General features: G+C 44.4%; 1 protein-coding gene across 1 annotated transcript in view; it reads left to right on the forward strand.

Annotated features, from left to right (window-relative positions):
- Positions 1 to 7,478, forward strand: part of TTYH3 (tweety family member 3) — a gene marked incomplete at its 5' end in the record, with an annotated part of 33,758 nt that extends 26,280 nt beyond the window's left edge. Inside the window, one exon of the mRNA XM_009700965.1 lies at positions 7,407 to 7,478. Within this exon, the coding sequence (XP_009699267.1) occupies positions 7,407 to 7,478 (72 nt within the window). The remainder of the gene's footprint in view (positions 1 to 7,406) is intronic.
- Between the last annotated feature and the right edge of the window lie 5,144 nt (positions 7,479 to 12,622).

Genomic DNA, 12,622 nt, shown 5'->3' on the forward strand with positions numbered 1-12,622 from the left:
AGGATGATTCACTTGCATGCAGTGTACTTGCTATCTGTGGCATTGGTTCCTCAAGTTTAAAAAGGAAATTGTTAAAACAGTAAATGCAGAGTTATCGCTGAACCTCTCTCCTTAATCTGCCCTAAAGAGATGGTAGGATGAAACCTGTATTATTTTTTTGGTTGAGATTTTTTTTTTAATCTTTCTTTCACAACTGTTTTACTTTCTTTAGAACCTGTTTTTGTATTTAATTTCCTGTGGAGGAAAACAAAACAAAAGAACTTTCATGGAAGGTTTTGGTGTTTGGAGTGGCCTGATAGCTATTTCTGTATGCCAGATAAAACATGGGCTTGCCTTCATGTCTGTGTAAGAGCTAGATAAATCTTGCCCTCCTTCACTGAATCCTGTAAGCCTTACTTACACTAGAACTTGGAGAACATGCTATCGCAGTGCTCACTAACTTGGTGTGATTACAGAGGATGAGTAGTAGCGTGCTTAATAATCAAGTAGCCTTCAGGTGTAGGTAAAGAAAATGCACTCTGTGGTGCATGGTTCAAATTCATGGGAAGGGCGGGAAGAGGAGATTGCAGGATGAAGGAGTAGGAATTGTGGTGGAAAAGAGGACATCACATTCATGTTTTCACTTCAAGAGGACCTGTTCATCTTGCTGTAGAGAAAGTGGAGAGTTGATGATCCTTGTCCCTGTACTTGGACAGACCTGTTTCAGCCCTAATAAAGAATTTTTCCCGATCCCTGGTGATACTCTGATCACAAGCTCTGGTAGCATTATCTGCTCGTACCAACAAGATGGTCCTCAGGAGAAGAGCTGATGTGCTGCAGACAGTACCATGTGGCAAATGCTTTACTGCTGGCATTTCCTGTTGTAGAAAGGGCACTGTCCCTCTGGTACTGCCAAGGCATATGTTCATTCCATGTCTGTAGACCGACGCCCTGCTTCTCCTTGCCCTACAGCTCTTTTGCTTCAGAGAAAGCACACTCCTTTCTGCAGGGGCTTTAGTTACAAAAGAAGTTCCCTGGTTCTTCAGTAGCTGTTTGCATTAATACTCTGAGAGGGGATCTGAATCCTGGTGCCTTAGGCTGGTTTCTGGGAGTAGATAAAGATGAGATTTTTTTTTTTTCCTTCAGAGTAACTTGACTTGGCAGCCAACAGGATGGGCTATAGGGAAACCCAGGGGCTGGGGGAGGAGGAGAGTGCAGCGCTGCACCTATAGACATGGGGAAGAACTCCCTAGATTAGGCAAGGAACAGGCTATAGGATAAACGTGTTTTCTGGAGGGACATAGTAGATGGACGGTGGAGAGAAGGAAAATGCTGTCTACTTTCATATTAGCAGGCAGCAGGGAAGGGAGCTTTTCTGGGATTTTTGTATTCGCAGCTCTCCGTAGCATGTGGCTGAGACCATACTGAGGCAGAAGAAATTGTAAGTTCTCATAGCAAATCATCTGTGGGAGGAGAGAAATGAAAAGGGAATACCAATGCACATGTCTGCCTCTTTTGGGGAGCGAGGGAGGAGAGAGGGATAACCATCCAAACAGGTTATGTCCAGTGGGTGGACAGAGCTGATATGTTCCATTTAGCTTTCTGTGAACAGATGGTGAAAACTAAGATGTGATTATCCTGCTGCATTGTTTGTCCGTTACTTTTCCTGGCTTTTTGTTTGTTTGTTTTTTTCCCTTCTCTCATTCCTTCTGTTTTCTCCTTCTTGCCACAGGGCTATTCCCATAGGGTTGTAGAGCCCACCTTGTCACTGACACACACCACAGCGGTTCACTTGCTTGCACTGTGTTTTTCATGCACGTTGAGGCTGCACTCTCTTTTTCTCTCTCTTTCTTGCGTCATCACAGTTGTATTTGGCTGCCATGGACAGTAGCAGCCATATGAGCTGGCAGCTTAAGCCCTCGGACAGTGCACGGACATACTGGTAACAGCGCCCGCAAATGGAACAGGTACTGGAAAAAAGGTCCTTCTTGCTCAACCCCTTCTCCACTCCCAACCACTCCCTTCATCCCTGCACTGTTTATCCCAGGCCAGTGCCTTTTATTTCTTCACATTCCTTCCCTCTGCACCTCCCACCCTATTCCTCCCTGCCAAGGGCTAAAATTAAAATCAGGTTTTGTTCTGGTGCAGACTCAAGGAGCAGTATCAACCTTATAAAGGCTTCTGATGCACATTGTGAGGGTTATAGATGCCCATGCCTCACAAAAGCGAACTCACCACAGCTTCAACTCAGAAGCCACACTTGAGAACAGCTTGAACACTTTGCACTGAGTGCTACTCAAATGTAGGACTAACCTTGCACTTCAAATGCAGAATAGAAGTTCTCCCATCACAAGAAGCCATTCTCTAGAAGTAAAGAGAACCAATCTAGCAGCTTTTCAGTTGGGACTGGTTGTCTTAATTCAGCTTTTGGCTTCCCTTGAACCCTACTGCTGTTCTGTTTGTCTTGACTGGTCATAACAGCATGTGCCTGAAACCCCTGATACTTATCTACCGCAAGCTTTTAGCTCCTCAGCAGGATTTTTAATTTGTTGAAAGATCCTAGCTGGTAATGGTGGCCTGTCCTGAAGAGTTACTTCATTGCCTATTAGATCCTTGTGCAGCTTCTCCTTTTATCCTTGCATTTAAAGTCAGAAAGGAGGAAGTTTAAAAACAAAACAAACAAACAAAAACCAACTTCCCTAAGGGTCTAGACATAAGCACTAAGATCTGTTTCATTCTGTTTCAAAACCTTTTACTGTTTTGTTTGTTCTATGTGTGTCCAGATCATCCCATCCATGTCCCATAGGCTCTGTGAACAGGGCCCTCCTAGTACCATTTCACTGTCTGAATTCCTAATGGGCTGTAGTTGCTGATGTTCTCCAAGTTAGCCAATGTTTCTTCCCTCGCAGTGGTCCACGATAAAGCCACGTGCCTATAGAAAGAGTAGGTGGTCTGCATTAGGCCTTGCAGTTTTTTAGCTTGGTTGAATATAGGGTATAATTGGAGCTACCAGGCAATTCACCTGGTATGAAGGACAGTGCTCCTTCAAGGGAACTCCAGTCACACCGTAACTGGGAGGTGTTGGTTCCAGTTGGAACAGAGGGCCCGTTGCTTTTGGCTCATGCAATCAATGACCTGTGACTTGCATTCGTTTCCCAGAAATACATGGCCATAAAGCTGCTGTTCCTCCTTTTCTGCTGTTCTGGTTGGGACTTTTGTCAGCCTTGCATTGGATTCCTTTCTGTCATGTCACTGCTTGGTTTGCATTCTTGCTGCCTCTTGCCATTTGTCTGCCTGCCTTGTGACATGCCGGGAAGGGTGCTGTCTGAGTTGGGTGTCTTGATGCCCTCTGCCATGATGCATGAACACAAACAAGCTTGTCTTGAAGCATGGTGCTAGCACCCTTCACAACTTTCTTCAGTCTTAAGTCCTTGCAAAGTCTGCTCTTGAGCATCAGCTTATGGTGGTTTTTCTGCTTTTTGGTTCCTGCAGGTGGTATTGCAGCAATGTTACATGAGTCTATTCCATGAAATAAAATATTGCTTGGGGGGACGGGGAGGGGGAATTCTAGTGTCTTCATTCTGGACTTGAAATCTTCTCTAGGCTGAAACGTGACCTGATCTCAGTTTACACTGTCTTCTGTTTATCTAAGGTCACACCCAGAGTTTAATGTGGCTGTCTGCAGGGCTAAGAAAAAGGCTTTGCATTCTTTCCAAGACTTTAAAAACAAACAAAACAAACAGAAGCTCTGTTCTTTTGACTTGGAAGACTTAAGTCCCTTTGAATTCAGAACCCACTGGCTGGAATTGGCTGTTTCCCTGCATCTTGTACCTCCAGTATATAATGATAACAAACCCTATGTGTTTACTGTGCTGTAGCTATTTTGAGAGGTGGATCAACCTTTAAGAACTTGAATCCAGAAGGTTTGGTCTTTATTGGTTTACCTGAATAGCTCTGTCAGGAAATCAAAGTCAGGGTAGCTGAAGAGAGATACATGTGGGTTTTTTAACTACAAATAGTAAATGGTTTATACTCAGAGTCATGGTTTCATATGGTAAGTGAGCTTCCAGCATAGCTCAGTTAGCTGTGAAGTACTCGTGGTGTGCACAGTTCATAGGAGTCGGTAGAATTTATGGTCTCTAAAATTAACTGATTATTCCCGAATTTTTTTTTTGGCAACCAATGATTCCTTTGTACACAGGCTATATGTGTTAAGCACCTAACTAGTATGTGCTGGCAAACCGTACCTATGAAAGTTTATACCATCAGCAAGGCTGAATGTGAGATTTATTTTTTTTTTTTCTTTGGAGAAATACAAAAATAAACTCACATGCAATCAGATGTGCTCATCCTAGCTGACCGGTAAGTGACTGAAAGGTGTGCCGTGTTGAGTAGTGCAAGCTACCAGGGGAAATGGTAACACAAAGTCTTTTAGGTACTGTTTTTAGGGTAGCTGACGGTGTGGTGAAGGTATAGGTTGAGGCTTGTCCTCCATGCTGTTTTTGAAAGGGTAAATTGAGCGTATATAGGCACATGGGTACTTCCAGCGAGACTACTGGAAGAATGACTGCATTGTGCATGTTCTTTAACCTTCTATGAAAGCTCCTCTTTAAAGGAAACTAAATGCAACTGTATACCTTACAGCTGTCAGGCACTGTATCCAGGTTACCTCAGAGTGGAGTCCAAGACCTCCTTAGCTCTGAATTGTGCTCAGGCTTTAAGTCTTTAGAATTTCTTGTTAAAGGAGCTAAAGACTTAGTTATTTTAACTATGGATAATATCATGTGGTTTCATATCTGTGTGACTGGCAAGTGTCTGCTGATACATCTTTTTCTGCTGGCCTGTCCAGATGTTGGGATCTGTGTATTCCAAAATATCTTTCCTCTGCTTCCCAGCAGAGGATATACTGAAGGACTTGGATGAGGGACTACGGTCAACAGCGTGTGGAGCAAAGTGTTCGTACATGGGGTCTAACGCAGTGACTGAAGACCCAGTGCACGCTGATAGAGCTGTGCTGGTTATGAGAGGCGCACAGTGAAGCGTTAGCACTCAACTTCCAGGTTTCAATCATACTTATAATGGTCATTAAAAATACACTCTAACAGAAGAAGTAACTGGTTCAAACTGTAATGGGAAAAGGTATAGAGGTGCAAAAATCCCAAGTTAAGGAGAGAACATCAGCCCTAACTCTGACTACTCTGAGTCTTGATTTGTTCCTTGTGGTGGATTGCAGGTAGGTAAATGTAAAATGCCCTCTGCTTGATTGTCCAAATCTTGTGTTCCTGATTACTTTGTTGCAGTGACGCTTAAACAGCTGTGGAGTGTCTTCTTGGTGAAGGAAGGAGTGAATTCTTTTTGACTTCTCCCTCCATGATGGGTGTACTTTGTACATCCTTGAAATGCAGTTCATCAAGTGGCCCTTCTTGATTTTTAATACTCTAAAGAAAGTTGATGTTGCATGTTTTGTGCTGAATCTATATGGCTTGTCCAGGAAGATGCACAATAACCTTCCATGATCTGAGATTTTTTTTTCTAAATACTTCTTACAAAACGATAGCACCTGGAGTTCTCTGTTCACACTCATCTCCTGTCACATGTCACCATACAGAATACAATGGAAAATGAGCAATCAAATGCATTTTTCCTTTTATGACCCTCATCGTAGCATGATGTTTGGCTGGTCATTTCAGCATTGCACTGCCTGAAATGTGCCCTGCTTACTCTGAGAAAGTTCTTTGACTTCTAAGCCTCTATGAGCTTGTTGGGTTAGTGTCATATGTTTTAATAATGCCCTAAACTTTATTTCTGAAACAGTAATCACATTTAATAAACTGTATAGAATATAGTCCTTAAACTGGCTCAGCCTGGTATTTTCTGCCTTTTTCCTTCTCACTGACAAAAAATACATCTTAAAAAGAGAAAGAACAGATGTAGCCTTTGTCTTCTAAATATAGATGCCGTTTCTGGGCCAGAGGTTTATATTAAGATCCATGTTCTGCAGAAAGTTTTCCAATTATGGAAGACTCTAAAAGATGAGTGTGCAAATAAGCCACAGGTGTCTTCATCTTGTGCTGATGGGATCAGCTCTGCCAAAGGAGCAGTTTCTTTCTTCTATTGTGCAGAGGTTCAGCCTGGGTCAGTCTTTGAAGGAAAACTGATAAAATACTGTTAATTCTCTGAAAACCCCTTTGGACAGCTGAGCTTTTGAGATCCTGAAGATGCCTCATAATATTCTCTTCCAGTGGGCAAGATAAATCATGCCTCCTGCTGTGGAACTGCCTTTCAGTTGCCTCTTTTGCCAGCTTTACCGGCTATTTTATGTGGTTCAGTTTTAGAGGTGATAAAAAGTCAGTATGCTGAAGAGCACTCTTGGGAAGTAAGATGTGGATATTATAGAATTATTCAAGCTTCAGCGGGTATAAAAAGAGGAGTAAAATGTCTGTCCTCGTTGCTTGGTTGTTAGTAACATGGTAGCAGAATCCCAAAAGGAGTAATGTGGTCACCATGAAGGCATTGAACACATTGGCATAAAGAGGCAAAGTCTTTTGTTCTTACTGCTGGGTATTATTTACGTGCTTTTCAGCTCGTTATTCAAAGCTGAATGGCATATGTTACCTCAGTAGCTTCTGGGAGATGTTTTGAATTACCTTGCTTAGAATAAAAGCAACCCCCCCAACCCAAAACCTCTCATCGTTCTGACTTGCTCTTCTCACCCCCAAGCTGCAGTCTTGTCTGCGACTGCACAGGATGCAGGTTGGATCCCAAGCCACAGTGGATTATTACTCATCTGATAACTGTTAGCTAGTATCATCTTGTTTGATGGCAGCCTGTTTCTACCCTGGCAGGGTCTGTTCTTTCTTGGGCATAAACTGTTCAGGGGTTCATTCTTCCACACTTTTCTTTCAAACTGCCATTCTGTGATGATGCATGCAGTCTTCTGGTGCCCCTTATTGCCATAAAATACAATGCAAAAATGCAGCGCACACCCATTTTTCTTTTCAACCTCCTTTTCTGGCACGGTTGGAAGCAGTAACATGACTAAGAGAAGATGAAGGTGTGAGGTGGGTTTTTACATCTGCATCATTTCCATTTCCCTCTCTTCTCCCAAGTGAAGTATGGCGTATTTTGACTCAATGACTATTGGATTTCCTTCTCTGTAGAGAGCTTGGATAGATGGTTAACCCATCTACACTGACCTGGCCAGCATCCTTGTGGCCAGCTGATGGTACGTTACTCAGAGTGGACTATGCAGTGATTTGTGAAACTTTCCTTGTCAGACTGAGCCAGCAGCTCCTTGATATGCTTGCTGTAAATACAGACCATTTTATACGGGGACCTGGTCGTAATCTGTGGTTCTGTGTTTACATTAGTCATTCCGACTTACTTTCTGTTCTGTTTGTTTTGTTTTTTTGTCTTGTCTTCTCCAGTACACCTCCAGCATGAGAGCCAAATACCTCGCCACTAACCAACCTCGTCCAGATGCTGGCAGCGTGCATTAAAATGAAAAAGCAAAAGCAAAAAAAAACAAAACCGACACATGCAGTCAGACTAAATGTGCCAACTGCTGTGCCCCTGTGCTGTCCTCGTAGAACAATCCTGCTGTGCTGCCCAAAATCCAGTGCAGCTCCTTCTGTTTCTCCAGTCCAGACCACCCCTCCAAGCTGGTACCTGCCCACTGAAGTGGAAGCCCCTTTTGAATTTAAGCCTTCACCTTGTTATACCTGATGTGGGAGAGAGAGCAAACAAGTGCAGGGAAGCAACTGAGAGCACCCAGGCAAGAAACTGGGTCCACCTGTATGGGGGACAACTTATTAGAGTAGCCGATCTGAAAAAAGTTGGTGAATATCTTCTGCCCCCTTTTTTGCCCCCCTCTCTTTACCAGAGGGATTTGGTGAAAGATGGTGGTAGATCTTCTTCACTTCTGCAGTGGGATCGGCAGTCTGTCAAACACTGAAGAAGCAGGGGCTCGGTGCCTATGACTAGTATACAGCGAGGGAATGCTGAGTCAAATGCACAATGCAGCACTTTGGTGGGAGTCCTCTGGTCTGGTGCCCTGTGTGAGGGAGGAGGGGAACTCCTGCCTCATGGTGTCACTGCATATCCACTGTAATTTGGGAGCCTGACACTCTTCTAGAGCAAACCATTCCACTACCCTGGATAACTTTAAAAAAAAAAAAAAATCCATTAAGAAAATGCCTTTTTCTTTTTCTTTCCCACTATATCTAGCATGTGAGTTCTTGAGGAGAAGCAGGGGGTCCCAGCACCAGTCAAGTACCCTATCCATTGCGCTGAACCTGACCTCTCTGCTCCATCAGGGAAGCCCAGGTACTTGCAGATGGCATTCTGGGTGCTGCCTTTGAGGCTGACACACAGATCGTAACAGGAGCCAGCCACACACTTGGTGCCAAATTTTTCCAGGAAAAGTCTTGTAAGACTTTATTGGGGGTATTTTTGCACTAAAGAGTTTCAGCTCTCTGATGCTAGATCTTTTGGGACAGTCAACTTGCCAAAGCAAGAGAGACTGGAAGCACCGATGGATTTATAGCAAATGCAAGCTCTCCCTGCAGGAGTGACCTCTGAACTCTGCTGGACTTTTTATTTTCTTTTTTAAAAATTGTAATTTACAGCACAGGGTTGCTGAACTGGCATCGAAGGAGGTTTTTTGAGCATCGATCCTAACCAACTCACAAGATCGTCAGCATATCTTCTTCTGTGTTCCAGAGTCAGAAACCTGAATGACATCTGGAGAACATTGTGGCTGTCAGAACAGGTTTTGATTTTACTCTATTTTATTTCCTTTTGTTTTTCAAGGCATGTTGTTAACCAATATCTGACTATATTAAGGCACATGTAAGGCATTTTTCTAGATACGAGGCAGAGCAAGGCTTGCAAAGGGGCAGCTGGGTGCCTGCAGAGGGCAACATCCTCCATTGGTGCTGTACTTTCCACTGAAGAACGGTGCTCCAAAAGGCACTGACAGCTTCCTACTGGAAGAAGAGACTGCCTCTTGGGAGGTACTGTCGGGAACTGCCCTTTCGGTGGGGTAACTATGATGTTCCTTTTTGTCTTTTTACCTCTGAGCAGGGGCATCTTAGTGTAGCTGCTGAGCATTATATTAAATACCTGGCAGAGGAAATAAAGTGGGGAAATGTCTCTCAAACTGGAGTTCAGCCATTGGCAGAGGCAGTTAGTCTTCGCCTCAGTCATGTTCAGACTCCGTGTCTGTTTACCCCACGTTTGCTGTACGGGGCACAGAATCTACCGATCTGCCTTTACTCAAGTCAGTTGCCTTCTTGCAGTGAGGTAGGAATTGCTCCTAGCAGGTAGCTACCTAGGGTGATGGTATCTGCTGTAAAATGGTAGCAGCTCTGTGGAAGAGCAAGCTTTGAGACTCCTCTTAAGATAGAAACCACTAATAGGCTGCAAAACCTGTAGGCCAGCTATTACTGTTCAAAGGAGAGAGGGAGACAGGGAGGAGGCACCACCAAGCAGACAGAAAGAGAACATTTTGGAGGAAAACTTCACACTTCAGCATAAATCTCTGGAAGCAGGAGTTTCTTGCGCAGGACTGAGTATGCCCTTCGAGACATGTTTGATGGGCTTCACACTGAAACATACCTCTGTGTTACAAATAACAAGGGCAGGGAAAGATAGTCACAGGTGGTACAGAGGGACACTGTGGCTCAAGAGCACCAGGTTTTTCCACCCTGTCTTAAAGCATACCAGGAGACCTGGGTGTGCAAGCATGTGGCATGGTTAGCTTGCAGGGCCCGAAGCACTCAACTGTTATCTGGGGGGAACTAAATCTTCCCCTCACTTTGAAGAAAGAAGCAAGAGCCTTATAATCCTTATTATGACTGAGTTGTTTTGCCATCATCTCTCCTTGCAAGGATGTGCTCAGATTGCTACTTACGCTATCAATTCTAGGGGAGCTGCCCTAAAATCTGTGGCCTGGTCCTACTCATTGAAGACAAGTGTTTTGAAGGCTGGAGGGCATGGGGTTAACCCTGTGAAAAGAAGTGCTTCTGTGTATTGACTTTTCTGTATACAGAATGCATCCTGAGCGTGTGTGTGACTGCACTTTGGGTTGGATCTAAATTGTCACAGTGGTATTGTCTATGCCAGCAGGGATAATGGGGGAGCGAGCCTATGCCTTTTTGTTTGCAGCATCTAATGGAGCAGCCACCTTGACCTGCTTCCTTCCGAGGTTTGGCATAGCCACTCGTAACACCCAGAACAACTTCTGACAACATTTGGGGCTTACAGCAAGGAATAGATGTGGAGATACGTGCTCTGTGACTTCAAAATATAACTGGAAAGAATGTTACGGAGATAACATTTTGCTCTCTGGAGGCCAGCATAACGTGACTGCTGTGTGAGCTGTGTACCTTTGTCCAGCCAGCACTTCCTTTACTTGACATGGATATTGCACTTTTGTAAAGCATCCTGGAACTCTGCTGCCCCGCTGCATGCTGTGCAGAGCGCTGGATAGGAAACACAGACAAATGAGTTTCTTTTGGTTTATTATTATTGTTACCTTTTTTCTTTTTCTTTTTTTTTCTTTTTTTACTGGAACCTTGAGCAACAGTGTGGCATTTCTGCAGGCTGGTCTGAACAGATCTGCTGAAGAACAGATGGCCTTTGCCTATTCTTACGGCTGCAACATAATCAGTCTCATCCATATGGTCACATTTTGTCTGAGGAGTGGACTTTCAAAAGCCAAGATCTCCCAGACTCTGTGCCTCCCTCTCGGGTGAACAGCAGGTGCTATCTGGCAAAGACTCATCTGTTCTAGATGGCATTCATGGTTGAGGGAGTCCAAACTCTTCAAGCTGTAGGAGGTAAAGCCGTAGAGACTTCTCTCTCTTCCATTGTGTGTCTCTGTTTTTAATGTGACAAAATGCCAAGGCCATATCACTTGGTGTGTCCCAGCTGACTTTATCTGGAATGTTACTCGTGTTACTGGTTGCTAGCAAAAGGGTCCAGAATTCAGGGGAGATGAGATTGACCTCTGGACACCTCGCTGACTGCAAAATGGAAGGCAGCTTGTCCAGTTGAAGGTGACTGCATCGGTGAAGACACTTCATGTTACTCTTTCAGAAGCACAAATGTGGTCATTGGCTTGTCTGGTTGGCTTGGTTTATTTCCACTGCATCATCATGTGTGAATGACACTTTCTTTTGGAACTGAGAACTCTTCCAAGCACACAAACATCTCCACAATGTGAAATGTAAATAGCATGTTGGACTCTTGTGTCCAGTGTTCAAGACTGCATTGTAATTGTAAAGGAAATCAAATCAAGACTTGGCTGTGAATTTCTTGTGCTGTCTTGGGAATATAACTGTAGTGTTTGTATCCTGTATGTATTATTAAACTGAGTTCATTTTATGTGCTGATAAAAAGGGTTCAAGCTAAGATTTTTAACGTGCATCCATGTATCCAAATGTGAAGGATGGAGTGCTCCCTTCCCCTCCTGTCCTTTTTAAGTTTTCTTCATTTGTACAATTTTCCGTGTACAGTCATCTCAGCCAAGATGCAAGGATGTTCATGTGAGTGCTTTGAGGGGGACACAGTGCATGGGGTTTGAAGTGATTTCCATAATGAAAAGTTTGGCCTTTCTGAGAGTAAACCATTTCTCAGGGGGGTTGCTTGGCCATCACTCTTGAGAGCTTTGGATGCTGCAGGGTGATAGCAGACAGGAGTGGCTGGATACCCATGAGAGCAAGGTACTGGTACCTGTGTGGATAAACCCAGGCTTCGCTTTGGGTCCCGCCTTCTCTTCCTTCTAGCAGCAACTGAAATACCATACTGAGCCCTTTGAAGAAGAGAGAAGTGTCTTGGCTTGTTGATTCTTGCCACCCCACCTGACTGACGAGTAGAGGAGGTGGGTGGGCTTTCGTTTAGCGAGGAAGGGGAGCTGTCTTTGAAGTACCTCCTACGTGGGGACTGAGGAGAAGCCAGGGTCTTCCCCAACTCAACAAGTCTGTCAGTGTAACTCAGTGAACATCTCTGGGTAGGAGGGGAAAAGCCCTCCAGGGAGATACCGAGGAGTAGATCTAACGCCTTGAGAGAAGAGACCTGACAAGACTTAATGCACACCTTTAACCAGGTGGCTTCTTTCATCATGGCCTACTCCCCTTTTCTAGAAATTATTTGTGTGCCTGCTATGGATGGCTTCCCTAGTCATTGCAGGAGGCCCAGGAGAAGTGTGGGATGTTTTGGTAGCAGTTCCTAGATGGCTAACGAGTGATCTGTGCTCTCAGGGGAGGGGAATGGGATCTCCTGCCAGATGGGGAGCGTGTTGCCCAGCTGGGAGAGAGAAGGGATGGGTTACTGGGAGCCTGGAGCTCCCAGGTGCTTACCCAGCCCCTGTGGCTGCATGCGTGAACAAAGTGGAACATAAATTGATGTACAACCAGAAAATTCAAAATACTCCCTTCCTGAAGAGAATAACTGTAGCATGAAGCTCTTAGGTGCTCTGCATATTTGATACCACATTGCTCCTCACTATGCAATTCCCAACTCCTTCCTTCCTGTTCCTCCTCTAATCTCACACCAAGACTTCTCCAGCGGCCTCTGCCCAGGAGGCCACTGGAGTCCCAGAAACGCTTCATTTCTTTCATTGTCCTCTGCATTGGGTCCA

Source organism: Cariama cristata, unplaced genomic scaffold (genome assembly GCF_000690535.1).
Source record: "Cariama cristata isolate BGI_N322 unplaced genomic scaffold, ASM69053v1 scaffold29425, whole genome shotgun sequence".
Taxonomy (NCBI): Eukaryota; Metazoa; Chordata; class Aves; order Cariamiformes; family Cariamidae; genus Cariama; species Cariama cristata.